The sequence below is a fragment of the Microtus oregoni genome, unplaced genomic scaffold (assembly GCF_018167655.1).
Source record: "Microtus oregoni isolate MIOR12 unplaced genomic scaffold, Mior012 000022F_ref0000154, whole genome shotgun sequence".
NCBI lineage: Eukaryota > Metazoa > Chordata > Mammalia > Rodentia > Cricetidae > Microtus > Microtus oregoni.
In genome coordinates, this window is record NW_024543081.1 from 4,350,773 (window position 1) to 4,378,750 (window position 27,978).

The 27,978-nt window shown below is 52.0% G+C and overlaps 1 protein-coding gene across 4 annotated transcripts; it reads left to right on the top strand.

Moving 5' to 3' along the window:
* Positions 1–9: 9 nt before the first annotated feature.
* On the top strand, positions 10–27,964 carry Sbf1 (SET binding factor 1). 4 transcript variants are annotated; one of them, XM_041672131.1, is made up of 42 exons: positions 10–225; positions 7,134–7,219; positions 7,503–7,640; positions 7,818–7,976; positions 8,060–8,170; positions 8,494–8,517; positions 8,747–8,852; positions 8,976–9,108; positions 9,204–9,312; positions 9,389–9,502; positions 9,625–9,702; positions 10,054–10,167; positions 10,239–10,367; positions 10,451–10,549; positions 10,627–10,831; positions 10,915–11,027; positions 11,739–11,888; positions 12,218–12,286; positions 12,377–12,538; positions 12,617–12,885; positions 12,980–13,152; positions 13,233–13,306; positions 13,380–13,575; positions 13,777–13,904; positions 14,306–14,484; positions 14,592–14,728; positions 14,899–15,106; positions 15,443–15,639; positions 15,732–15,869; positions 18,561–18,638; positions 19,003–19,184; positions 19,266–19,445; positions 20,124–20,225; positions 20,299–20,484; positions 20,578–20,704; positions 20,777–20,907; positions 20,978–21,208; positions 24,857–24,961; positions 25,064–25,275; positions 25,767–25,854; positions 25,935–26,066; positions 26,154–27,964. In XM_041672131.1, the coding sequence occupies exons 1-42, from the start codon at positions 171–173 to the stop codon at positions 26,250–26,252; spliced, it is 5,706 nt and encodes a 1,901-aa protein (XP_041528065.1). In that variant the 5' UTR covers positions 10–170; the 3' UTR covers positions 26,253–27,964. The 4 variants fall into 4 exon arrangements, with proteins under 4 accessions (XP_041528065.1, XP_041528067.1, XP_041528066.1 ...); XM_041672133.1 differs by lacking the exon at positions 18,561–18,638; XM_041672132.1 differs by lacking the exon at positions 8,494–8,517.
* Positions 27,965–27,978: the final 14 nt, after the last annotated feature.

A 27,978-nucleotide genomic window follows, 5' to 3' on the forward strand; every position in this document is an offset into this window, starting at 1 on the left:
GCACCCGGGCGGGCCGGCTGGCTGGGAAGATGGCGGCGGAAGCCCTGGTCAGCGGCGCTGCAGAGAGGCGGGCCGGGGGCGTCCCAAGCGTGCAGCTTAGGGCCAGCGCCGGGCCATGAGCGCGCCGCCATCGAATCCTCGAGCCGTGGAGCCCGCCTGCGCCCCTTGCCATGGCGCGGCTCGCGGACTACTTCGTGCTGGTGGCGTTCGGGCCGCACCCGCGCGGTGAGTGCCGAGGCTGAGCGCCTAGGGACGAGCTGGGGGCTGTGGGACAGGGTCTGAGGGCTCGAGGCTGAAAAGACCCCGCCGGAAGCAGGGTTAGGACTTGGGGCCGAGCTCTCCGGGCCTGCGAAAAGAGGTCTCAGAGGTTATTGGCCACCGTGACGTCCGGGGTAACCCGCGAGGACCCCGGACTGTTTGGTTTGTGTAAGGGCCGTCCTCCCACACCTGGGCACCTGTATCGGTCTGTCTAGGTGAGCAGGGGCGTGTGGCCCGGGCGTGGGAGGTGGGAGGGCCCTGCTGTAGTTCAATCTCCCCGATTGCAAGTTGGGTGGGATGGGCGCACCCCGCCTTGGCCGACTGCCGGTGGCTGTGTCTGGGAATTTCAGAGAGGGGGGCGGAACATTGGTTTTCCAGCTTCTCTAATCCTGTGCTAGTTCTGAAACCTGAAGTACGCTTGATGGGGGGCAGTGGAGGGGGAAGGGTTCAGAAACTGCCCGAATGGATAGGTGGTATTGAGTTGGACTTCAGAAGAAAGTGTTAGACTTGGAGAAGAGCATTCCTGGTGCTCGCCCTGCCGTCCAAGCCTGCAAGCCAGGCCCTCAGTGGGGGATCAGTGTGGTGATTGGTGCTCATGTCTAGGAGGCCCTGATCTGGGGTTAGCACCTGTGTCTGAGAGCCCTTCAGCCCAGGGGGGTAGGAGAAAACGGAGCCTGACAGTGACATCAGCAACAGCCATGGAGACAACAGTGTTGGGGTGTTGGCTAGAGTCCTCAGTGTGCCAGGCCCTGCACAACCCTTTGTGTGTATGATCTCATTCCTCCCAATAGCCCACTGAAGTTGCTTTGCTGCTGCCCCTGTCTTTAGAGAGAATCGGGCACAGAGAAGTCGAGTGCGGTTCTGGGACCAAGGCTGGGGATCTGCACTCTGGCAGTCTGATTCCACCTGCGGAGGGGCAATATCTTAGGGACAGCTGTGTGGCCAGACTAGGCAGCCCTGAATTCCTAGAGGTCATGCCTCCTACCATGTTCCAGTTATCTCTTCCACGCAGTTATCCTGCCGCTTCTCAGTCCAGCTGTCACTGTCACCATTTAGGACCTAAACTTTCCTCTTTGCCTTTCTTCTTGCTAAGTCCTCACTAGGACAGTTCCTCTGTTTAATGTCCACATGCTGGACCCTATACCCACTGGAAAACCTCTTCTACACCATCATCTCTGTCTCCAGGCCCTTTTCAGGACTCTCTCGCTGAGCACCCATTTCTCTCTGTTCTCATGTATTCCAGTATATCTCATTTGGCACTCAGTCATGAGCAGATGTCTTCCCTCCAGAGAGGGAGTTCTCAAAAGCAGAGACCACACTGTCTTCATCCCCCTTCCTCTTTGAGCAGGAGGCTTGCCACTGGTGTTGTACTGGCTCACAGAGGGAGAGCCTGTGCTCCAAGGCACATGTGAAGGTCAGCGAGGCTCCCCCTGTGCTGCTGGAGAACAGGGAACCAAAGCTCCCTGAGGGCTGCTTTATTCTTGAGGGTCTAGTGCTGTATGCGGGCCTAGGCTGGAGGAACAAAATGGACTTTGATGGTGGTGAGAGCAGTGTGAAAAATGGCCCACGAGGCAGGGACTGCAACCAGAGACCAGGTCAGATAAGTGTGGTGGTGGGATGAAAGTTAAGGGTGATATAAGGAGGTACAGGTGGTCTCCATGAGACACTTTCTGTGAACATGTGGGCTTACTCATAGAGCCACACATGAGATAGGTACTTCTGTCCTCTGAGCAGGACGGAATAGAAGGCTCAGTCCAAAGGTGTCTACTTTTCCTGAATGGTGTGAAGGAGTCATTCTCAAATTACCCATCACTGTGGAAACAGAAGGCCATGGAGCCTTCTAAGCATTGCCTTCTAGGGTCAGAGTTGACTTGTCACTGGTAACCACTGAGCCTTTAGGCATTTCTTTGAGGAACCAGTCCAGAATTGGGTCCCTGGGTGTGGGCTGAAGACAAGGGTTATGTGTATTGGGAGCTAAAGACTCAAAGCTGAGGAGCACACTGAAAATTAGTTTGCTGTGGAATATTACTTTAGCAATGTAAAGATGTGTTGCGTTTGTTTATGTAGCAGAATATTTGTTTAACTGTGTAAAGATATGCTATATTTGTTTATGCTACATTTGTTTAATGATGTAAAGATGTGTTGCTTTGCCTGCCTAAGGCACCTGATTGGCCTAATAAAAAGCTGAATGGCCAATAGCTAGGCAGTAGGGATATGTGGGGCTGGTGGGCAGAGAAAATAAATAGGAGGAGGAATCTAGGGGAAGGGGGCAGGGGCAGCCAACCAGGCAGCTGCCAGCCAGGCATGAAGTAGGACATACAAAATGAAAGAAAGGTCAAAAGCACCGAGGCAAAGTGTAGATGAACAGGCTAATTTAAGTTATAAGAGCTGGTGGGACAAGCATAAGATAAGGCCGAGCGTTCATAACTAATAAGAGGTCTTGGTGTCATGATTTGGGAGCTGGTTGGTGTGTCAAAAGAAAGCCTGCTGCATTAGTTGTCACTCTGTTGCCAGTCACGGTGCTCTCTCTGCCTCAGTTTCTTCTTCTTGAGATGGGATGATTCCCACTAATCTAAGCTAATACAAGCTGTCAGGAGCACCCACATGTGATGCTACAGCACAGGACAGGCCAAGGAAACAGTTTAGTCTACCTAGACTCTGGGTAGCAGATGTGTGGACATTGCTAGATAGTGCCTCTGAAGAAGATGAAGGACCCACTGTACTAGTTACCCAAGGGCATTGGGGCAGGCACACGGGGTCCTTTAGGTTGAGGAGTATGGGTGAGATGATACCTTATTTTTGTTCTGAAGGAGAACTTTGGAGCTGCTTGGTGTAGGACCCGGGTACTGGATACCTTTTTAAAGCTGCTGGTTGAGTCCAGAGTCCTACCTGAGGTAGCATCATGGTTGCTAATGGTTACAGTTGGTGACCTCTCGGGGAAAGTAGGCAAGATTACAGACAGTAAATGACTGGACTGTGTGTGACCTTTTCACTTTCTACTGTAAAGTTTAGAGGATGCCAGCTGGTACAGCATAGGCCCCTCACCAGGTGAGTCACGGTGCACCCTGTGTATGTCTTGTCTTGTCACTGAACTAGACACCTTCCTTAGCATAAGGACCAGACAGCTTAACTTGAGACCCTTTTCTCAGCTTCCAAAAGTGGTCAGTTAATTGTGTGACGCTTGGCTAGTGCTCAGTATGAGACACTTTACCTGGCCAAACCTGGCAGGTACCCTCCTGCTACTGCTGGGGAGGAAAGAGCTAGATCTCCATCACCCAAGAAAACTACTTCTGCTCCATGACCTGGCCTCCTTCAGCCCTGATGGTAATGAGGTGGCCACATTCTTGGGCCCCATCTATTGTCCCCACCCATAGCCCTGCCCTCTCTCTAGAGCAGGTTGGAGCTGTTTGGGATGGCTGCAGTTCCCTCCCAGTCTCCCACCCTGGGAGCTTAAGGGTCCAAGGTTTTGGATTAAAGCTTCTGTTTATGGACTGGGGACAGTTGGAGAGAAAAACTGAAAAAGCTGTAGGCTCCCTCTGCACGTGTCCTCTGCTGCAGCTTGCCTGGGGCATTGTCTTCCTGTTGAGGTCTGATAATTAGAAAAGCAGGAAGGTAGTACTCTTTTGTTCCCTCCCTTTTCCTATAGCTGGGCTCCCTAGATGCAGCAGCTAGCTACCTGGTGCTGTCCAGCATGTAATGTGGTGGATCAGTCAAGGGAAGCCTCCATTCTTTTGTGGCCTTCCCACAGTCCACACTATCTACGGCTAGCCCTCCAGGCATCAGAGCCTGGCACTGGTGATGGGGTACTGCCAGCAAATGACAGAATGCACGGTCTGTGTTCCGCCTCCCAGCCTGCCACTCAGGCCCCCAGTCTTCATGACCCTGGTTTCTGGAGGACGCTCTTGCTGAGGTTCTTTGAGTACGGGGATCCCAGTATATTTTCCTAGTATGGGCCTACCTAGCCTGTGGGATCAAGAGTGGGCCAGGGACTTCCCATTCCTGCTTCAGTGGACCTTGGTGTCTCTCCCCCATATGCTCCCCAAAGAGCAATGCTTTGCAGTGTATGGTTGTGCTGTTGGAGTTAGTCCTAGCTCTGTTGGGACACGGAGGCAGGGTGCTCATTTTCTTTTCTACCCAAGGCGGGCAGTACTTTGGTGGGTCAGGTATAGCCATTTCAGGTTCCTCTAGTTGCCAAAAGGTTTTAGTGGATGACTGACATAGAGGAAACATGGCAAAACCCCCTCACTGAAATGCAAGTTAGCAGTCTGAGGTCTTAGAGAAGCCAGAGGAGAGAGTTACAAGGCTTCTTCAAGGTCTTATTGGGAGGACCTGCTGTGCCTTAGGGCTCCGGAAGTTGTTCTGCACTTCTGACTGGGGAACCTGTTTGTTTGTGAGGTTTGAGTTGGGTTGGGTGTGGGGAAGGATGGTCATGTAGCTGACTGCATGCATTCAACAAGCCCTAATTAGGCTGTAGTCTGTGCCATGCACAGGAACTTGTTGTCTGGTCAGGCTACTGACAAGTATACCAGTTTCTTGGAGAGGGGGTTATACTTTTTAGATGGAAAACTTGAGGGTCCTGCTTCAGGCCCCAGATGTAGGTAGAGAGTGGAGAGCAAGCTTCTTAGAGGAGGAGGCACCAGACTGAAACCTGAAGGTCTGATCCTGGGTTGTTGAAGGTACAGAGAAGGTGCTCAAGAGGGATGCCCTCGGCTGTCTACCCATCCACCTTTATGAGGCAGTCAGAAGTCTCAGGAAAGAAGTTCTTCAGAGTGTATAGCCCTCAGAAGACTTGAAGGCTAGTAGGAAGTGGAAATGAACCTTTCACAGGATGAGGGATGCTGGTAATGGATGTTGACCATCCTCTCTACCGGTTCCCCTGGGAGGGGAGGCTGCTAAAAACAACCCTCAGAAGGCTACTAGCCTTTTTGGCCTTGAGGGAAGGCTACAGAGCAGAGGCTGCTTTCCCTGTCTGCACACCTCCCTTCCTTCCTCTGTCTGCTGCCTCGTGGCAAGAACTGGGTGAGCCCTGGGTGCCAGCCAGGGCTGGGCCCAGATGGTGGTTTAGTGCCGAGCACAAGGAGGCTCTTGCCTGAGTGGGTGGGGGGAGGAGCCACGGCTGGGGGAGTAGTTTGTGTGTGTGTGTGCATGCATGCATGCGTGTGCTTGTGTGTGTGTGTGTGTGTGTGTGTGTACACGCATGCATGTCTTTGCTTGTTGAGGGTTGGACCTGAGGGACCCCCTGGGGGGTTTTGTCTTGGTGGACAGGTGCGTGGGTGTGTGTAGGTAGGCATGACACCAGCAGACACCTGTCCCTTCCTTGTCTGTTGCCTGTCAGGCCTGCAGGGTGTTGGTGGTGGGAGGAGGGGAGCAGGAAGCTGAGGTTTTGTGAGTCATAATCGGCCCCTGCACCCCACCACCTCCAGCTTAGCAGCGACCTTCATAGTAGTCACATCCTTGATATTTTCTCCATGATTCTAGAGGGATTGGTGTTCTGCGGTTGCAGCTCTTTTGCTTTTAGGGGACCTGGAGATTGTGTACTGTTGTTGGACTTAGGGGTTCAGCACAACTGTCCAAGTATACCAAGATTGGTGGTTGTGAGCTCATATCCTAGCAGGCCCATTGCACATTAACGTTTTCTAGGTCTTAGGCTGAGGTAGAGAGGATCCATGAGAAAACTTCTTTTTTCTTTTCTTTTTTTTTTTTTTTGACAGGGTTTCTTGGTATAGCCTTGGCTGTCCTTTAACTATCTATGTAGACCAGGCTGGCCTTAAACTCAGAGATCTGCCTGTGTCTGCCTCCTGAATGCTGGTCCTTGTAAAGGGTGGGAGAACACTATGCCCTGGGGATCTTGAAGTTGTATATGTAAGAGGCAAAAGTGAGGAGGCTTGACTTTCTTTCCATACTGAGGTTCTCAACTTGTAGGTTGTGACCCCTTTGGGGACCACATGTTAGATATTCTGCATATCAGATACTTACATTATGATTCATAACAGTAGCAAAGTTACAGTTATGAAGTAGCAATGAAATAATTTTATGCTTGGAGGGTCACTATAATGTATTAATGAGTTGCAGCATTAGGAAGATTGAGAACCACTGCCATACTGTATTCCATCTTCAAATGAAGTCGTCATGTGTCATCATTGTTACCATCACTTTGCCTCCTTTGGTGGTATAGGGGTGAGCCCAGGCAAGAACCTTCACTCCACCTACATAGGCTGTAGTTAGAAGTACATCCCTTCTTGGTACAGACAGAGGGAGCCTGGGAACACCCATGTTCAAAAGGGCAGGTACCTGCTAAACTCTTGAATTCTGAGACTTGTGCTCTAGGAGGAACTGTCTCTAAGGTACTGTGCATAGGTAGCAATTTGGAGCCATGGTTGGTGTTTCCACCCCTAGCATAAGAGAAGCTGAGGCTTGAATTGCACACAGATAACAGGCATGAGCAGGGGCCCAGAACAGACAGGTGACGGATCACCAAAGTACCCAGTGTGTATTCACTGTCTGCGTGGTGCTCACTGTCTGGCAGGGGCTGAGGGCTAAAGCTGCAGGTTGACAGTCAAGGAAGATGTTGAATTAACTGGAAGTACTCTGCTCCTCCCTGAGAGGATCCTATACAATGAAAGGTTAGGCTGGACTGTAGGTGGGAGGAGGGATCTAGGGGCTTCTCTATTTTCCTTATGGTGGCCTTGAGGTCTGTAGTTATCCAATGGTCTATCTGCACAAAAGTTTGTTTAGAGAAATGGTAGATCTGGGAGCCTAGGCTTGTCTGTTGCCAAAAGAGAAGGAGCTATTTCCATCCTGGGCCAGTCTTGATAGTATGAGGGATGGGGAGTGGGAAGTGGGAAGGTGCTCTGACCACCTGCTCTTGTTCTCAGGGAGTGGGGAAGGCCAGGGCCAGATCCTACAGCGCTTCCCGGAGAAGGACTGGGAGGACAACCCTTTCCCCCAGGGCATTGAGCTGGTGAGTGTGGAGGCATAGCATAAGGGTTATCAGGTCTACTGTTGGGGTAGCTGGCCTCATGTCACTGTGTCCCTTGTAAGCTTCACCCTAGATAGTGAGGCCAGAATCCTCTTTCAAGAGGGCTAGGAGTTAAGGTATTCCCTGGGTAATAAAAAGGTGCTTCATATGCCCTGAGACTCCAGGCCCTGGCAGTGCAGATGCTTGGGGACAGGTGGTGGGGTAAGGGGGCTAATTCTTACTGCAGGTATGGGTGCAGGCACTGACTGCTGATCCCTCCCTGCAGTTTTGCCAGCCCAGTGGGTGGCAGCTATGTCCCGAGAGGAATCCACCAACTTTTTTTGTGGCTGTCCTTACTGACATCAACTCTGAGAGGCACTACTGCGCCTGCTTGACCTTCTGGGAGCCAGTGGAGTCCACACAGGTCAGCGTAAGCTCTGGTGTGCAACATGTGAAGCTGAGCCTTGAGCCATGGCCAGCTTGCTCTACCTCTGGGGGTATGTTCCTGTTGGGGAAGGCTGGGTCTGAGTCACTTCTGTCTTCCACTTGGGCTCATGGAATGACTCTGATGAGAGCCAGGAGAATGGGTTTCTGTCTGCAGGAAGTGGTGTGCACTGAAGATGCCACAGAGAAGGAAGAAGAGGCAGATGAAGGAGGCCAGGCACGGCTGTCATCCACAGCACCAGCCCAGCCTGGCCAGCTTTTTGCTCCAAAGACTCTGGTGTTGGTGTCTCGACTGGACCATACAGAAGTGTTCAGGGTGAGGAGGGCCACCATAGCAGCAAGGCAGTGCGTGGGGTAGCCCTGTCAGCTATACCACTGTTCCCTATCTGGTTGTTGCAGAATAGCCTTGGTCTCATCTATGCTATCCATGTGGAGGGCCTGAATGTGTGCCTCGAGAACGTGATTGGGAACCTGCTCACATGTACCGTCCCTTTAGCTGGGGGATCTCAGGTAGGTCTTAGACAGCTGGATGGCCACAGGCCCTCCTGGTACAGCCATAGGAGGCAGAAGGGGTGTGGTGGGGAACCTGTTGTGCACTCAGTCTGACTGGCCGAGTACACATAACCCAAGGCCTTAGATACTCCCTTCTGCTTTTGGTGCCATCCTTTGTCATCTCTTTCTAGCCCTGTCTACTTATTTGGGCTTGCCTTTTCACTCTCTGTTCTCTTGATCATTGGGTGTATGCCTGTCTCTGGATGCTGTTGTCCGTGTATCTGTTTCGTACTCTGTGCCCTGTGTCTAATGGTGTCTCTCTGTCTGTCTGTCCTGTGCAGCTGGACTCTGTTGAGGAAGGAGCGGTATGAATTCTTTGTTTCTTCTGCCCACTCAGGCCCTGCCCCACTCAGATCAGAGGCAGACCCCCACCCCCCTTACCTTGAGTTTTCTCTGCAGCTCTGCTCAGCCAACAGAGGCAGGGTGTGACCTTTCCCTCCAGACGTCTAAGCCAGTCCCATCTCAAGATTTGTCAGCACTCAGATTTGACACAAGACTGACCATGCTCTAAGCTCTGGTAATTTTTTTCTGCAGAGAACCATCTCTTTGGGGGCTGGTGACCGGCAGGTCATTCAGACTCCACTGGTGGACTCCCTGCCTGTCAGCCGCTGTAGTGTGGCCCTACTCTTCCGCCAGCTGGGTGAGACTGCCTCTTATCCCACTCCCAGTTTCCTGTTTTGGGACTGCTGCTCAGAGGTGAGGGTGCCCCCTGTGTACTGGAGTAGGAACACAGGCCCTCACCAAGCTTGTCTTCTTTCTTCAGGCATCACCAATGTGCTGTCTTTGTTCTGTGCTGCCCTCACTGAGCACAAAGTCCTCTTCTTGTCCAGGAGCTATCAACGTCTTGCAGATGCTTGCAGGGGCCTCTTGGCACTGCTATTCCCTCTCAGATACAGGTATTTTTCTGCCTAGCCTTTCCTCCTGGCTTCCCCTGATCCTCTGTCTACCCTCTATTCTCTGGAGCTGACAGTGTCTTCTGGGCCTGTTGCAGCTTCACTTATGTGCCCATCCTGCCGGCGCAGCTGCTGGAAGTCCTTAGCACACCCACGCCTTTCATTATCGGGGTCAATGCAGCCTTCCAGGCAGAGACTCAGGAGCTGGTAAGGCCTGGGCCTTGTGTCGGCATCACTGCCTAGGCTTGCTGCTCTCTCACCACCTGCTTCCTTTGGTGCACAGCTGGACGTGATTATTGCTGATCTTGATGGAGGGACGGTGACTGTCCCTGAGTGTGTGCACATTCCACCCCTGCCAGAGCCACTACAAAGCCAGACCCACAATGTTCTGAGCATGGTGAGGGTTGGGGCCAGGGTGGGGCTGGTGCCTTGGTCTTGTGGGAGCCATCACCTGACAACCAGGGAACCCAGAGCCTAAGGTCACCATACAGTTGTCCCTGCTCCTCTCTGCTTCCACAGGTCCTGGATCCAGAGCTGGAGTTGGCTGACCTTGCCTTCCCACCCCCTACAACATCTGCTTCCTCCCTGAAGATGCAGGTGGGGGTTACTACTGTTTTGGTGAAGAGATTCCAGTGCCTTTAATGGCCAGGCTGATGGTGCTCAGACACTCAGCCTCCCTCCAAGCTGACCTTGGGCTTCTCTAGCCTGGGCAGGAAGGAGATACACAGATAGTTAGGTGTGGTGATTGTGCCCAAGTCAGCCGTAGACAAGAGCTGTTTGTTCAGTACTTGTAGGACTCACTTGGCTAAGGAGCACTGTAGGGAGAGGCAAAAGGGGGCAGCAGAGGTGCCTGGAAAACCCTGTGTCTGGCTATAAATGGGTGTGGAGAAAAGTACCCAGGGTCCTTTAATGGACCTGATACTCACTTGCGTTGACTTGTTCTTTTAGGACAAGGAGCTTCGTGCTGTCTTTTTGCGGCTTTTTGCTCAGCTCCTGCAAGGTTACCGCTGGTGCCTGCACATTGTGCGCATCCACCCAGAACCTGTCATTCGCTTCCATAAGGTAGGCTGTGGGGCTGGGGTCTGAGCTGGCTCCGTGAGTCTGTGAGGAGCTGACTTGTTGGTGTTCTCCAGGCAGCATTCTTAGGCCAGCGTGGGCTGGTGGAGGACGATTTCCTGATGAAGGTGTTGGAGGGCATGGCCTTTGCAGGCTTCGTATCAGAGCGAGGGGTCCCTTACCGTTCCACAGACCTGTTTGATGAGGTACAGCCCTGGCCCTGCCTGTCCACTTGTCCCTCCCCAACCCACTCAACTGACCCTCATCATCTTGCCTCCTTCCCCCTTAGCTGGTGGCTCATGAGGTAGCACGGATGCGTGCAGATGAGAACCATCCCCACCGTGTCCTGCGTCATGTCCAGGAACTAGCGGAGCAACTTTATAAGAATGTATGGTGGGTGACATGGAGGGCATGCTGCCACTTTGGCCCTGGCCCAGTAGCCAATGCCTGCCTATGTTCCCTCAGGAAAACCCATACCCAGCTGTGGCAATGCACAAAGTGCAGAGGCCAGGTGAGGCCAGTCACCTGCGGCGGACCCACCGGCCATTCCCCCGGCTAGATGAGGGCACAGTTCAGTGGATTGTGGACCAGGCTGCAGCCAAGATGCAGGGTGCACCCCCAGCTGTTAAAGCTGAGAGGAGGACCACAGTGCCTTCAGGGCCCCCCATGAGTATGTAACTTGAAGGGGAAGACAAGCTGGTTTAGGATGAGTACAAGGCCAAGAGTTAAAGTAAGCATGTCCTGTCTCTTTAGCGGCCATACTAGAGCGATGCAGTGGGCCTCATATCAACAGTGCACGTCGCCTGGAGGTGGTGCGGAATTGCATCTCCTATGTGTTTGAAGGGAAAATGCTTGAAGCAAAGAAGGTAAGGCTTGTCAGATGGAACCTCTAATCTGGGCTTGGGAAGACTCTTAGGAGACTCAGTTCTTCCATCTAGTGTGGTAAAGGCTGAGCCTGTGCAGTGGCTGGGTGGATAGGAGGATGCTTCTACATCTGAGTGGACAGCAGTATATGTACACTTTTTAGACAGTGTAGACCTATACATGCCATGGGGTTTTGGGGTGTTTGTTTGTTTGTTTGTTTGGGGGAGGAGTTTTTCAGATAGGCTCTTTATAGCCTACCTGGAATTCAATATATAAGCATGGTTGGCTTTGCTCTTCCTCTGTCTCGGCCTCTTCCATGCTGAGATTATAGGCATAAGTGACCATGCCTGACTTGGTTGCTTTAATAATTTTTTTGCATCCCATCTGCCCTTATTGTATTCATGAACAAGTCTGGGGTTTTAATAAGAGTTGTGTGGTGTTCCTGTGGGGGCCTCCCTCCAGCGCACATGTCCACACTTGCTTGGGAGCCAGCACCATGCACATCTTCTGTCTCTGTCCTCATGAATGTCTCTGTGGAGCTCCTGGGTCTGCTGGACGATTTAGTCTGCACTAATCGTGAAAACCAGAACCTGAGCACACCTGACTTACATTGGCTTTCAGTCTTTTCTGTGCTTGAAACCTGGGCTTGGCTGCCTCCACTTTGATGCTGGGTACTGCCTTCTCTTCTCCATTTCCCCTATCTCTGCTTCCAGTTGCTTCCAGCTGTACTCAGGGCCCTGAAGGGGCGAGCTGCCCGTCGCTGCCTCGCCCATGAGCTTCACCTGCATGTACAGCAGAACCGTGCAGTTCTAGACCATCAGCAGTTTGACTTTGTCGTCCGCATGATGAATTGCTGCCTGCAGGTGAGGCTGACCTTCATCTACCAGTGATGTCATATGGTGGGTAGGTATGGGTTCTCTAATGGCTCTGTGACTCTGACAGTTATGAGAGACTCTGATCATGATGTGAGAGTGAAAAGGGGTGCAGGGGTCTCCCGTCTGATGCGAGGGAGGTCTGTAGTCTATGGAGAATGGGAGCCGATGGGAGTCCTTGTTGCAACCCACTTTGAAGCCTGAGGCAACAGTTCCAGGTGGCAGTGGTAGGAAATCCTGGTCTGTGATGCTCAGAGAGGTAGGATTGATATGGGTGCTCTCTAAGAGGGGCTCCCTATCACTCACGGCTCTGCTTACAGGACTGTACTTCCCTGGATGAGCATGGCATTGCAGCTGCACTGCTGCCACTGGTCACAGCCTTTTGCCGGGTAAGTGTTGGGAGTGTGGTGGGTTTAGGCTTCCTCTCTAGTCTACTCCTGCCTATGTGCACATAACCTTTTCCAACTTCACTTCTGCAGAAGCTGAGCCCAGGGGTGACACAGTTTGCATACAGCTGTGTGCAGGAGCATGTAGTGTGGAGCACACCACAGTTCTGGGAGGCCATGTTCTATGGGGATGTGCAGACCCATATCCGGGCCCTATACCTGGAGCCTTCTGATGACCGTGTGAGCCCCTCCCAGGTGTGCAGGACTTCTTGGGCCTGGGCTGGGTTGGGGGCAGATACTTTGGTCCCAGCTTATTCATATGGTACCTGACAGGAGGTTGGGGAAACACAGTCTCAGGATGATGAGCGATCTGCCCTGGATGTGGCTTCAGAGCAGCGGCGCCTGTGGCCAACCCTAAGCCGTGAGAAGCAGCAGGAGCTGGTACAGAAGGAGGAAAGCACTGTGTTCAGCCAGGCCATCCACTATGCCAACCGCATGAGCTACCTTCTGCTGCCTCTGGACAGCAGCAAGAGCCGACTGCTGCGGGAGCGGGCAGGGTTGGGAGACCTGGAGAGTGCCAGCAACAGCCTGGTCACCAACAGGTGGGGTGGGGCCAGTGGTGAGGCCTGGGCCAGGGATAAGGCTTCTGGTGGGGGTGTGGGGGTGCTGGTGCCCACACACCCCCTCTTGGCCCAGCATGGCGGGCAGTGTTGCTGAGAGCTATGACACAGAGAGTGGCTTTGAAGATGCAGAGACATGTGATGTAGCTGGGGCTGTGGTCCGCTTCATCAACCGCTTTGTGGACAAGGTCTGCACAGAGAGTGGGGTCACCAGCGACCACCTCAAGGGATTGCATGTCATGGTACCAGGTATGGTGGAACTGGTCTTGGGAGTACTCCTCAGATGGGTGGCTGTAGGGGCCCAGGGTATGAGACCTGCTCTCCCCCAGACATTGTCCAGATGCACATTGAGACCCTGGAGGCTGTACACCGAGAGAGCAAGAGGTTACCGCCCATACAGAAGGTGCGTAGTGGCTGACAGGCTGTGGGTACTCGAGGCCTGGATTATGCTCTAAGTTCTGCTGTTTCCTGAACAGCCCAAGCTGCTGAGGCCACGCCTGTTGCCTGGTGAGGAGTGTGTCTTAGACGGCCTTCGAGTGTACCTGCTGCCAGATGGGCGTGAGGAGGGTGTAGGAGGCAGTGGAGGGGGCCCTGCACTACTCCCAGCCGAGGGTGCTGTCTTCCTTACCACATACCGCGTCATCTTCACAGGGATGCCTACTGACCCCCTAGGTGAGCCTTTTTTCTGTGCCTCCCTAGCTCTTGGAGTAGATAAGACTCCCTTTTCCCTTCCCTTTCCTTAAAGAATCAAAGCCCTCGAGGAGGTAGGCCAATGTGCTCCTTTCCTACCCACCCAAGACTTCCATATCCGGTACCCTGAGATATGTATTCCTTTCTTCTCCTTTCTCCTCCTGACTGCTTAACCTGTTTAAGTGGGGGATCAAGTAGTAGTCCGCTCCTTCCCTGTGGCTGCATTGACCAAGGAGAAGCGCATTAGTGTCCAGACCCCTGTGGACCAGCTTCTGCAGGATGGTCTGCAGCTCCGTTCCTGCACATTCCAAGTGAGTAGACTTTTGTCCCTTGCAGCTAGTGTGAGCTCTATAAGTGGGTTCCTGCCAGTGGGTTGTTGACGTGGGGCTGTCACATTGGCTCTCAGCCAGGTATCATGTGATCTTTTGAAATAGTGGCTCCTGCGTATTTGTCTTTATCCTGACAAATATGCAGAGTCCAAGTTTTGCGTGAACTGTCTAAGCTGAGACCTCATCAAGTAGCCACTGAAATTTTCGATTTATACACATTGGACCCTGAGTTGCATGGACATGATGTCTTTCCTTAAAAGGCACAGTTTGCCTGCTTTGTGGTGTACATGCCATAAGAAGGGAGTCTATGAACTGAATGCTATCTGATTGGGGAGGAGCCTAATGGCCACTTAGAGCCCTGAGGGGTTATTTGTCTGACCCAGCTGCTGAAAATGGCCTTTGATGAGGAGGTGGGATCTGACAGTGCCGAGCTCTTCCGCAAGCAGCTACACAAGCTTCGGTACCCACCAGATATCAGGGGTACCTTTGCATTCACACTTGGCTCAGCCCACACACCTGGCCGGCCGCCACGGGTTACTAAGGACAAGACTCCTTCACTCAGGTACGGAGTTGGGTCCCAGAGCCAGAGCAGCTAGGTGCTCACTGTACACCTAGTATAGTCTTCTGGACTTCCTGCCTTCTTATTGCTCTTGGACTTATATACCCCAGAACCCTGTCTCGAAACCTGGTGAAGAATGCTAAGAAGACCATTGGGCGGCAGTATGTTACTAGGAAGAAGTACAACCCCCCTGGCTGGGAGAATCGGGGCCAGCCACCCCCTGAGGACCAGGAGGACGAGATCTCAGGTGGGAGCAGGGTCAGGGAAATCTGTGTGTTCTCTATCAGAGATGATCCCGTGGAGGCTGGGCTGGGCTGGGCTGGGCTGGGGGTGGGGGTTCTTTAGAGATGGTCCCATGGAGGCTAGGCTGGGTTGAGGGTCTTTAGAGGAGATGACTCCTAACTATAATGTTTGTAGTGTCAGAGGAGCTGGAGCCCAGCACACTGACCCCGTCCTCAGCCCTGAAGCCCTCTGACCGCATGACCATGAGCAGCCTGGTGGAGCGGGCATGTTGCCGTGACTACCAGCGCCTTGGACTAGGTACCCTGAGCAGCAGCCTGAGCCGGGCCAAGTCTGAGCCCTTTCGCATCTCTCCTGTTAATCGCATGTATGCCATATGTCGCAGGTGAGGGCTGGCTAGGACACGCCAGGAAGATTTTGCCAGGGCTGACTAGAGTGGTAGGCAGTGCTTGGATATCTTCCCTGCTTGACATGGGTCTTAGCCATGGATCCTGGAGAAACAAGGAGCATGGGCAGGAGGTGGATAGAGGGTTGGGCTGTAGGTTTGTTGGAGGCACCGGATAAGTATAAAGTGCCTTTGGCCTTCAGATTCTGAGAGCCATGGATCTGTTCCATTGTGCTTACCCTGTTGACTCTTCTTACATACTAGATATAAGGCTCTGTGGGTAGGCAAAGGGGCAGGTCTTTAGAACTTCCCTCATGATACCTCCGACTTCTGCAGCTATCCAGGATTGCTGATTGTTCCTCAGAGCATCCAGGACAATGCCCTGCAGCGTGTGTCCCGCTGCTACCGCCAAAACCGCTTTCCTGTGGTCTGCTGGCGCAGTGGGCGCTCCAAGGCTGTGTTGCTACGCTCTGGGGGCCTGCATGGCAAGGGTGTTGTTGGTCTCTTCAAGGCCCAGAATACACCTTCTCCAGGTACTCCTCCTTTGTTCTGCCTGTGTCTGCCTACCCTACCTGTCCATCTCCATCTCCTTCAGCTGCAGCTGCAGCCTCACCTCCTTTTTCAGGCCAGGCTCAGACAGATTCCAGCAGCTTGGAGCAAGAGAAGTACCTGCAGGCTGTGGTCAGCTCCATGCCTCGTTATGCTGACTCATCAGGACGAAACACACTTAGTAGCTTCTCCTCTGCCCACATGGGTGGTCACGGTGAGAGGGTGCTTTTGGGTGGATGGTGGCCTTTGAGGCCGTGGCAGTGTTCATGGTGGGCTAACCAGCAGGGGCAGAATTGTCTTGATTGTGGGTGTTGGGTATGGGTCAAAGAGAGGGACCCTTCTCCGTGTTCTGGGACAGGGCAGGAATACTGCCCAGACCAGGTGAGTGTCCTGAGGCCCTCTCTCCTCTGACCATAAGCCTGTCCATTCCCTCTCCTTCCTTAGACCAGGACATCTACCAGAAGCCTCTAGGTCCAACAGATGCTCCATTTATACCTTGCTATGTTTGCTTCTGCCTACAGCCCTTGGAACATCCTTAAAGTCATTTTCCTATCCTTCCTCTATCCTGTCCCCTTCCAACTGTTCCTCTGTCTATTAGTTGGCCTTCATGCTTTTCTGTCCTGGCTCTTTGGGTCTTGTCTGCACTGCCCTCGCTGTCATTGCCATCCCCTCTCCAATATATACCTCCATGGCAGCCTGAAAGCACTTAGAGGGGTACCAGGCCAACCTTCTTCCCATGCTGACCTCTGCTTGTGAGGCACCCACACAGTTCCCTGCCTGAGAACTGCTGTCATCATAATTCTGTGCAATGTCTTCTATCATTATGAATTGGGTCTGTTGTCTGAAGGAGGCCCAGAGATCAGGTGTGTGCCTCTGGCTATTAGTTGAATCCTTTCTTTTGCTGCCTGGGACTTGCTGCCCAGCACTAGCTTTGGGCAGGACTGTGTTTGCATAGTGAGTTAGGTGCCAGCACTAAAAGAGTGGCGCCATGTGTGTGCTCTTGATGCTGATCCATGAGGGCAGATCACCTGCATCCAGTGCTGGTTGACGTGTGAGCTGTGGGTTATGGGCACTGCTTCTCATGGCCTGGCTGGTAGATGTTGGGGTCCTTAGCAGTTGATTCTTTGATGTACAACTCTAGCCACTAACTTGCATACTAAGCCTAACGTGTGTCAAGCTGGGTCTTTGTGCTTGGAAATCTCTCAGCATAGGTCTGCCAGGCTCTTGAACCATAAGCTGCAGAGTCCATCTTACCAAGCTAATGTGACAGTATCACTTGGGAGTGAGTTGCCCCAATCCATCTTGTATGCGCAACAGATGGTAGTTGTATGCCAGGCCTTAACCTCAAGTCCCCTGTGTCCCCCTCCCCCTTGAAGTTTTGGGGCTTCATGTTCTCTTCTGGGATTAGTTCCTGAAAGCATAGTGGTTCTGATGGCTTTTAGGCTAGTAGCACCTCACATGAACACAGCCATCTTGTAGCCCAGGGTCCTTAAGTCTGTCTGTCTTGCCTATCTGGTTCCTATAAGCTGACTTCCCAGGTCTGTTGTTCTTTTGTTGTTATTTTGAGACAGAGTTTCTTTGTGTAGCCCTGGCTGTCTTGGAACTCACTCTTTAGACCAGGCTGGCCTTGAGTACAGAGATCTACTTTCCTCTGCCTCCCAAGTGATGAGATTAAAAGTGTGAGCCAGGCTAGGTCTATCATTGCCTGCAGCTTTCTGCCCTTAACTCTGTCTGTAACCACTCTGCCCCCGGCTTCTTCACTCCCTGTTGAACCCGTGCTTCTCATCTGTTTCCACCAGTGTTTGTCTTCATCTCTTGTTAACATTTGCTGGCCACCGGAGCTGAGGACAGGGCAGCAGGTTTGCTCTCATGGTCACCAGGCGACACCAGTCTGAGAACAGGCCAGATTGACCCATGGTGCAGTTCCCTGGGAATATCTGGTTTCTATGTGGTTAAAGGTGTCCTACAGTCTGCTTTTCTGCCAGAAATCCTGAGTGACACCTTCAGGCAGCATCTTCCTCTCAGAAAGTGTCAGCCTGCACCTTCCCAAGTGTCCCCCTGGACATCTCTAGCCTTCTCCAGTGCTACTGTTACTAGCTCTGGTGTAAATTCAGGGTGTGGGGCCACCCTCCCTGACTGTCCTGTGATGATCAGGAGTCTGGCTTCCCTCAACCCTATGTGGATTTCCAGCTTGCAACCTAAGAAGTCTGTTGCTGTCTGCAGTGCAAGCTGGGTAATTGTCATCTGTAGTATGTGGTTGTCAGAGAGGTCAGGGTGTGGAAGACTGGCCTTGAGTTTGGCCATAGTGATCCTTGCATTGGATGGGGTAATGTTGTCTTACCTCACACCTTTTTCTGTGTCCTGCATGAGGCCTCTGCATAGGTAAACCTGAGGTGTGACTCAGGCTCCTCCCAGACATTGCCACATTGTCCTAGCCTGTAACTGTGCCTGGTGCAGTCCTAGGACTCAGATCCGCTCGTGTTGTAGGTTAAATTGTCCTCCTAGCCCTCTGGCCTTTCTTTCTTCCTCTTCCAGTTGCTTCTAGGTCTCCTCCAGGCTCTCAGGTACTTCTTGTGATTTTTTTTTGAGAGGGGGCAAGGCTGAACACTTCTGTCAGGAACTGTCTATCAAACAGTCCCTGGCTTAAACTAAAGGAAGAGGGTCTAGGAAAAATCTGAAGATAAGGTTGCTTGGAGCTGTTTGAAGAAGAGCCCTGTATTGCAAAGCCTGACCCTTCCCAGCATCACAGACCCTCTATGCCTAGCTGCCCCTGGTGGGAAGAACCCTTGCCTGGACCAGACAAGGGCCCATCCTGCCGCTGACCCCTGGGAGTGGGGCTTGGTGGGAGCTTCTGGCAACCTAGGCCTGGGACCAAACCTGAGCCTTCTCTCTGCTGTGCCCTCAGTGCCCAGCCCCCGAGCCAGGGTCACCACGCTGTCCAACCCTATGGCGGCCTCGGCCTCCAGATGGACTGCGTCCCGAGGTACCGTAATGGGGCTCTCCCCTTACCTGGCACTGATGGCTCCCTAGTGTGAATATGTCTTAGGCACTAATATCTCCCTCCACACCCAGCACTAACGCCCCCTTTGTGACAGACTAGCACAACTGCCTCCTCCTAGCCCTAGTTACTCACTTGCCCAGCACCTGAGCCCACTCCAGACACTAACATAGGCCACACCCCATGTGCCTTAGCATCTGTGTGTTCCAGCCCTGCTCCCTCTCATGGCCTGCTGACCACTCTGCCCTGCCTGGAAACTCAGTCCCCTCCCTGGAGGCCAGGCCCAGCCAGCCCCAGGTAAGTGGTGCCCAGACCTCAATCTAGTGCTTACTTGTTATCTCCTTTGCAGGTAAATGGAGCAGTGTCCGAGCCAGTGGTCGCAGCAGTGTGCTTGGTGCTGATGTGGGCTCTAGGCTAGCTGGCAGAGATCTCCTCAGCACCCCCCACACCAATGGCACTCCACCTGATTCTGGCTTCCTGCGACCACAGCGGGCAGCCCTCTACATCATTGGTGACAAAGCTCAGCTCAAGGTAACTGGGATAGGGGCACAGGGCTAGGCGGGGAACCCAGGACTAGGTTTGGCTTACAGCTTTTCATTGGCCTTCTTCCAGGGTGTACGCCCAGATCCCTTGCAACAGTGGGAGCTGGTTCCTATTGAGGTGTTTGAGGCAAGGCAGGTAAAAGCCAGCTTCAAGAAATTGCTGAAGGCCTGTGTACCTGGTTGCCCTGCCGTTGAGTCCGGCTCAGCCTCCTTTCTGCGCTCACTGGAGGACTCGGAATGGCTGATTCAGGTCTCTGCACTGTCTCTGCCTCTCTGCCCACCTGAGTGCTAGGTCTACCTCTAGGTCTGAGTTTGCTTATTTGTTATGTTGGGTACTGGGAGGAGGGGGAGGTGATGGGCATTTCCTTTGTAGTCTCATGGTGTCTGTGAGGCAGCTGACGGTCTGGGCCTATAGGAAATTGGGCAGACAGTGAAAGGTATGTTGGAGCCAGTTTGCTGTGTTCAGGGGGCTTTGATGTCCATTGTGGAATTCGACTTGTGGGACAGGGCTCTCTGCTGCTTTGTCCTTTTTAGAGAATGGAAATGGGTGTTATATACCTGGTGCCCTGTGACAACTAGAGCACTGAGGGATGGGACTTCTGGGCACCTGAAGGGCAGGGACTTATTCTCATGTAGCACTGGCTGACCTAGAACTGTGGCAATCAGTCCTCGTAGGTGCTGGGATTATAGGCATCTTCTACCATACCCAGCAAGGACAGGGACTTGTGAATCTGTCTTCCTTGTCAATGGAGTTCTGGGAGGGGTGGGCAGGCTGGGGGAACGATGCAAGCATGAGCCGAGACGAGCAGAGCAGGTCATGTCTATCCAGTACTGTAGATACTACTGGCCTTACAAGGATTCTGTGAATTGTGAGCCTCTGGTGCCTGATTGGCTGTAGTGTGCAAAGGTTGGTTGTTTGTCCCTGTAGATACACAAGCTGCTGCAGATATCGGTGCTGGTAGTGGAATTGCTAGACTCTGGCTCCTCTGTCCTGGTGAGCCTGGAGGACGGCTGGGACATCACCACTCAGGTGTGTGGCAGATGCCGGGAAGCAGGTGGGGAGGGTCCTCAGATGTCCTTCTGATATCTGGTGGTGCTTGCAGGTGGTGTCCTTGGTGCAGTTGCTCTCAGACCCCTTCTATCGCACCCTGGAGGGCTTCCGCCTGCTGGTGGAAAAGGAGTGGCTGTCCTTTGGTCATCGTTTCAGCCACCGTGGGGCCCACACCCTAGCTGGGCAGAGCAGTGGCTTCACACCCGTCTTCCTGCAGTTCCTAGACTGTGTACACCAGGTGGGTAGGGAGGCTTGAGGTAGGCAGGTTCCCATGTGGGTAGGCTTGAGCAGTGCTTCCCTGACCTGACCTCTGACCCACTGCTTCATACAGGTCCATTTGCAGTTCCCCATGGAGTTTGAGTTCAGTCAGTTCTACCTCAAGTTCCTCGGTTACCACCATGCATCCCGCCGTTTTCGGACTTTCTTGCTGGACTCTGACTATGAGCGAATTGAGCTGGGTATGTAGGAAGAAGGAAATCTGGGGCAACCCTGGCTTAGAGGGGCTTAAACTCAGTGCTGCTCTTGTGCAGGGCTGCTGTATGAGGAGAAAGGTGAACGCAGGGGCCATCTGGCATGCAGATCTGTGTGGGAGTATGTGGACCGGTTGAGCAAGAGGACTCCCATGTTCTACAACTACACATATGCACCCGAGGACACAGAGGTGAATGGGGGCCTGGCTGGGGCAGCAGCTCCTGCATGGCCCAGCTTCTGAACATAAGGCTTGCTCCCAGGTGCTGCGACCCTACAGCAACGTGTCCAATCTGAAAGTGTGGGATTTCTACACTGAGGAGACGCTGGCTGAGGGCCCCCCGTATGACTGGGAGCTGGCCCAGGGGCCCCCTGAGCCTCCAGAAGAGGAACGGCCTGATGGAGGTGCTCCTCAGAGCAGGCGCCGTGTGGTATGGCCATGCTATGACAGCCGCCCTCGAGTCCAGCCTGATGCCATCTCACGCCTGCTGGAGGTGTGTGCTGCCCCAGAGTAGGGCCTGGTTTTCTTTTTCCTCCTTCCACTTGTTCAGACCCCAGAGCCATGTCTGTGCATATGTGCATATGTCCTTAGGGACTAGAGTGGCTCTCTGACTCTGCCACCGAATGAACTGCTTGCTTACTTGGGGTAGTTGTGGTTCCTAGGTCTCTGTCCCATGCTAACAGATGTTTGCAGATAACAGTGTGAGAAAGCATGTGTCAGACACTCTCAAGACCCAGGACCTGGTTTTTGCTCTTGGCATATATATATCCCTTGACCTGGTGTATTAGTCAGCTTTGGTCACTGTAAGGAAATACTGGAGATAGGCTAATTTACAAGGTAGAGGAATTTATTTAGTTTGCAGTTTTGGAGGCTCAAGGGCATATACTACCCAGTTCTGATAAGTCTCTGGGCTATGTCACATCATGGCAGAATCTCCCAAGTTCTCTATGTGACCCAAAGACCTTCCACCAGTCCCCACCCCTTAAGATTGCATCACTTCCTGTTCTGTCACTCAGGGACTAATCTTACTTTCCCATGAACCTTTGCGGTATAGACCACATCTACACTCTAGTACCTTGCTTTAAGTAACTTAGGCAGCACCAGGGCATTAGTGCGGGCAGGGTTTCTTCCAGGAACCATTCTGTGTTTGCTTAGTTGTCAGTGAGTAGCAACTCATCTGAGTTCCAGCCCTGGACCTTAAGAGAGTCACTGTCACCTCCCACTTGCCACCTTTTCTGGGCATATCTGCTCAGGAATCAGAATCAAACAAGGGCAGAGACCTTTTGAAAGGAAAAAGGGCCAAATGAGTTGTTAGTAGTTGGTGTGTGGTAGTTGGGACAGTGTACAGGGTGGCAAGTCCTGTCTGTGGCATGGCCTCCCTCGTTGGTTAATCAGGCTGAGTAGTTAGAAGGGTGTGGGCCTCAGATCCTAAGCAGGAGAGAGTTTGCACTCCTCTGTGCTGGCTGTGTCTCCTTCAAGACTATGTGAGCACCTTAGAGGGGCCCGGTCCAGACGGCTTAGTACTGGAAGAGACATGGAGGGGGAGGGGGGGAGAGGGAGAGAGGGAGGGGGAGGGGGGGAGAGAGAGTTTTGTGAATGAAGGTACAGAGAATGATAGTACAGAGATCAGCAGAGTCCTTTATTTTTGTTAGCTCAGCTCGACCTGCTGTTACTGAAGCCACTTAACTTTTTTTAGAATTTTTTTTTTTTTAAAATACCAATCCAAATTTCCACTCCCTCCCCTCTTCCCATTCCTTCCACACACTCTCCCATCCCACCCCTCTCTAATCCTAAGAGAGGGTAAAGCATTTTGCTTTGTGGAAGGTCCAAGGCCCTCCTTACTACATCTAGGCTGAGCAAGGTGTCCTTCCAAAGAGAATTAGGATCCCCAAAAGCAGTACATGCAGCAGAGACAATTCCCAGTGCCACTGCCAGTGGCCCCTCAGTCTGCCCAGCCATATAACCGTCAACCACATTCAGAGGGACTAGTTTGGTCCTATGCTTGTTCCTTCCCAGCCCAGCTGGAGTTGGTGAGCTCCCAGCCACTTAACTTTTCTATGGCGTCAATGCACATAATACTTTATTTTGTTAACTTTGTTTTTAAAATGAGAGAAAAGCTATTTTTTTGACATTCCCAGTATCTTTTCTTTTCTCTCCTCTCCTCTCTTCTTTTCCAGTGCTGAGAATTGAACCCAGAACCTTATATATGCTAGACAAGTGCTCTACCAACTGAGGTATAACTATAACTTGAGTTTTGTTTTTTGTTTTTTTTTTTAATTTTGAGACAAGGTCTAAGTTGTTCTAGCTGGCTACAATTTGAGATTCTTCTGCCTCAGTCTCCTCAGTAGCTGGAAGAGCAGGCATATTCCAGTCTAGCTTCTAATAATCACTTTTTTTCTGTTTATATCTAGTCTAATACCAGTTCCTTTCAGTCTTAAAAACTTATAGTATTTCCTGTAATAAAGATTTGCTGGCCATACATTCCCTCAAACTTCTGTTTTTGTCTGAAAATGTCCCCCACACCTCCTTTCCTTTTGGTGGTGTTGTAGATGAGTGAATCAGGTCCAGTACCCTGTATGTACATGGGAAGTGCTCTGCCTCTGAGCCATGTGCATACAAGGTACACGGCTGTTTACATACCTTATCCTGCCTGTCCGTCTGTCTGTCTGTCTGTCTGTCATCTATCTACCTATCATCTATCTAGAGTGTTTGCTGTTATTTTGGTTTGTTGGTTTTGAGGCAGGGTCTCATTCTAGCCCAAGTTGACCTGGAGCTCACACTTTATTCCAGGCTGGCTATGAGGTACGGGACTAAAGCCACTGTGCTCCACTATTTTACTCTTTAAGACAGGTCTGGTAGCTAAAGAGGGCCTTGAACTCCTTCCTGATCCTTTTGCTTCAGTCTCTCTAGTTTAAGGGTTGCATTTGTAAACTACCACCTCAACTCTCATTGGTTTTTAAGAGGGGGCACTGCTGTGTTTCCCTAGGCTGACCTTGAACTCCTGGGCTCAAGTGATCCCTCTTTTTATTTTAACCTCTCAGGTAGCTAGAACTACATGGGAAAGAAACACAATGCCTGGTTTTGCCTACCTGCTTCCCACTCCTTTCTCCTTCTTTTTAGTTACTTAGTGGTGCTGGATATTGAGTGTGTGGGAAGCAAGTGCTCTCCCACTGAACTCCACTACACTTAGCCCAAATGTCGCTGTTTTTAAAGGGCATTTTTTCTAAAGACACAATTCAGATGTGGCAACTTTTTACATTCAAGCTCCCACTCTGCCCCCCACCCCCACTGAGAGACTACTGATTAAACCTACACACTACACTCTGTTTTAAGATATCATTATATTGTTTTTCTGGCGTGCATCACTTACACTAAAATCGGTGTTTATTCATATCCTTGTGAACTATATAATGCCATTTTTATTTTTATCTTTTGAGATAGGATCTGTAGAGCCCTGGTTGGCCTGTAACTCACAGAGATTAGCCTGTATCTGCCTCCTGAGTGCCCGGCTTACATTTACTTATTTAGTGTGCGGGCAGAAGGTCAGTGTCAGCTTTCAGGAGTCAGTTCTCAAATTCCATCATGCCCGTCCTAAGGTTGCACTTCAGCTGACAGGCTTGGTGACAAACACCTTTACTGGGTAAGCCATTGTGCCCTCCCAGTCTGGAGTTTTTTACTGTTCTTTGTTTCATTTTAAAATATTTTTTTTTTTGGTTTTTCGAGGCAGGGTTTCTCTGTGGTTTTGGAGCCTGTCCTGGAACTAGCTCTTGTAGACCAGGCTGGTCTCGAACTCACAGAGATCCGCCTGCCTCTGCCTCCTGAGTGCTGGAATTAAAGGCGTGCACCACCACCGCCTGGCTAAAATATTTTTTTTTTTAGATTAAAAAAAATTCTTATGTGTATGATTGTTTTGCCTGCGTGCATGTATATGTACCGTACTTATACCTGGTACCTACAAAGGTCAGAAGAGGGTGTCGAATCTCCTAGAGCTACCTATTGGATCCCTGGAACCACGGATAGTTGTGACCACCATATAGATACTGGGCATCAAACCCAGCTCCTTTCTAAGAACAAGTGTTCTAAACTGCTGAGCTATCTTTCCAGCTCCTGGATGTTCTTTTTGTTCACTAATTCTCTCCAGGAGCTGCAGCGGTTGGAGACAGAGCTAGGCCGACCTGAACGCTGGAAAGATACCTGGGACCGGGTAAAAGCTGCGCAGCGCCTTGAGGGCCGGCAAGATGGACGTGTGAGTGGGGTAGGGATGGTAGGCTGGGCCGAGGAACACCAAGTATGTGTGTTGCCAGGAGGCTGGTCAGCCTTGATAAAACTCCATTCTTGCTTCCTCCAGGGTACCCCTAGCTCACTACTGGTGTCTACTGTGCCCCACCACCGCCGGTCATTAGGTGTGTATCTACAGGAGGGACCTGTGGGCTCTACTCTGAGCCTCAGCCTGGACAGTGACCAGAGTAGCGGCTCAACCACATCCAGCTCTCGTCAGGCTGCCCGACGGAGCACCAGCACCCTGTACAGCCAATTCCAGACAGCTGAAAGTGAGAACAGGTGTGAGAGGCATCTCCTGCTGCTACATAGCTACTTCTGGACTGGGACCCATGTATGACTTTCTAGTGGGGCTAGGTTCTTTGGGGAGCTTTAGTATTTTCTTTAGGTAGAAGGACTTGTAGAAGCTATGACAGTTGCCTAAGCAGAGGCCAACATCAGAAGTTTGGGTTGTAGAACTGGTGACTATAGCAGGCTGAGCTGGAGCTAAGGGCACCCGTAAGACCACCAGATGAAACTGGGGCCAGGCAAGATCCATTCTACCCTGAGCCTGGAAGGGTCATTTTACTCCGGTTACCTCCATAGATTTGACTCTTTCTCCTCCTTCTCTTTGGGGATGGGGAGTGTTATGTGTCTCATGGGGCTGCTTAAAGTTCTGGTGTTTGGGACCAGCATCTGTCACATGATGACTATAGAGGGACTGACCCATCATCTAACTTTTAGAGGTAGTCCCCCACCTGAGAGATAATTCAGCCCTGATTCTATAAATGCAGGTCCTATGAGGGCACTCTCTACAAGAAAGGAGCCTTCATGAAGCCCTGGAAGGCCCGTTGGTTTGTCCTAGACAAGACCAAGCACCAGGTGAGTAATGAGTGCAGGGACAAGGGAAACCATGGAAGATAGGCCTGTCCTAACTCTGTGCCTCTTACTCCTCACCCTAGCTGCGTTATTATGACCACCGAGTGGACACAGAATGCAAGGGTGTCATTGACCTGGCAGAGGTGGAAGCTGTGGCACCTGGCACACCCACCATAGGTGCCCCTAAGACTGTTGATGAGAAGGCCTTCTTTGATGTGAGCCTCTGCCAAGGGGTGGGGAACACCTGGGGCAAGGGGCTTGGAGTTGTAGGGTCTGTGGAGTCAGTAACCTGCTCTTCCCAGGTGAAGACAACACGTCGCGTTTACAACTTCTGTGCCCAGGATGTACCCTCGGCCCAGCAGTGGGTGGACCGGATCCAGAGCTGCCTGTCGGATGCCTGACCCCTCCCGGCCCTGCCCGGGCTGCTCTGCTTCCAGTCGTTACAGACCACTAGGGGTGGGCAGGGCCGCCCCGGCCATGTTTACAGCCCCGGCCCTCGACAGTATTTGAGGCCCTGAGCCCCCCAGCACTTGTGTGTACAGCCCCTACCCCGCCCCACCTGGCCAGCTCTAACTTATTGTGGTGTCATGGCTGAGCCGTTTAGGGACGCGGCCATGGTACAGCCCTGCATTGGGCTTGTAAATAGTCCACCCCACCCGGCCCATCAGTGTGCTGGCCCTGGCCGGCTGGCTGTGCTGTTGTTTCTAGAACCAGAGTCTATATAAAGAGAGAACTAAAGACACACTCCTGTACCTGCATCAGCCAGTGTATCGTGGGTCTGCCCACAGAGGCTCCTCTGTCCCAACCTTGGTGTTTTCTGAATGGGCAAAAGGTTGCTGAGTGGGCAGAGGGTTGCCATCTTTCTCGTATGCCTCTTCTGGAACCTGAGTCCATCTTCCTCCAAGGTCCTGTGGTCATCAGCAGCTTTGCTGCAAGGAGGGGACCTCATGACACCCTTGCTAATGCATGGCCACCCAATTTCTGCAGGCCTCCATGCCAGAGAAGAAAGCTGTCTTTCCTACCCAAATAGCTCTGGAGCATCAGTTGACATCAAGGACTTTGGAAAACTATTCTGAACCCTAAGGACAAAGGCCATACACCCGGGACAGAAAGGAACATGGGCTCATAGGGAGAAAAGGTCTTCAAGGCAGCTAGGAAAGCAGAAATGTGGCTAAGAGGCAACACCCATAGTGATCTATAGGTCGCAGATCATGGGTCTTATGCCGTCTATACCTACTCCTCTTTCTCCTCTGGGGTTACCATGGAGGTCCCTGACCATCCCATCTCAGGACATTGTGTTGATGATTTTTATTGCTGGACTTATTACTACTCTCCTTTCCTACTTGCCTGTGACCCCCACCAAAACCAGACATCATTAGCCATGTACTTGCAGCCAGGGCTGGGGAAGGAGGTGGGCAGAGAGGTATGGGTGCTGCAGAGATTGGAGAAATGTCCCAGGATGACTGTTGGTGTTGAGGGCTAACCACTGGTGATCTGGACCCTGCCTGTCAGGTGGAGGGGTGAGCAGCAGGTGCAAAAGGGGAAGACCCATGAAGATGCCAGAAGTGTGACCCTTCTGTGGTGGGATGTTGAAGCCACCAGTCACTTTGAGCCCCCATGAGCTCTGGTGCTGTATCATCACTACTTCTATTCCCCACAGCTGGGCATGGGATGATCTTAGTTCTTCCCTGGAACTGAGTTGAACCAGGATTCAGGACATCTATCAGTAGGACACATTCTGGGGAGGAAAGGCCCTGCTTTTTTGCACATTTCAGGTTTCAAAACAGAAATGGGGGCGCATCTGAGACACTACTACTACCTGAGCAGGTGAATGCTGGTGGAGAGCCACAGGGCCCAGTGAAGACAGATGTGAAGGTGCTGCTGAGAGGGAGGAATGTGACCCTTGGGGCTGAGTCACTTCCAGGATGAGCCTGGGGCTGGGTTGGGGAAGCCTTGAGAAAATGGATGTCGTTAAGTCTGACTGTTCAGGTAGAGCTTTTCATTTCTGTTTCAACATGAGACCCAACTACTGTGAATGAATTTGGGATAGCAAGGGTGTCCACAGAGGCTGGGCTGAACATCTGCAGCTTAACAATACACAAGTTTTTCAGTAAGAATGATATTTTT

Coding starts and splice junctions, on each gene's coding strand:
- Sbf1 (XM_041672131.1), top strand. CDS start 171: ATGGCGCGGCTCGCGGACTACTTCGTGCTGGTGGCGTTCGGGCCGCAC. Junction 11,889..12,217: donor TGATGAATTGCTGCCTGCAG/GTGAGGCTGACC, acceptor CTCTGCTTACAG/GACTGTACTTCCCTGGATGA. Junction 26,067..26,153: donor ATGAGAAGGCCTTCTTTGAT/GTGAGCCTCTGC, acceptor TGCTCTTCCCAG/GTGAAGACAACACGTCGCGT.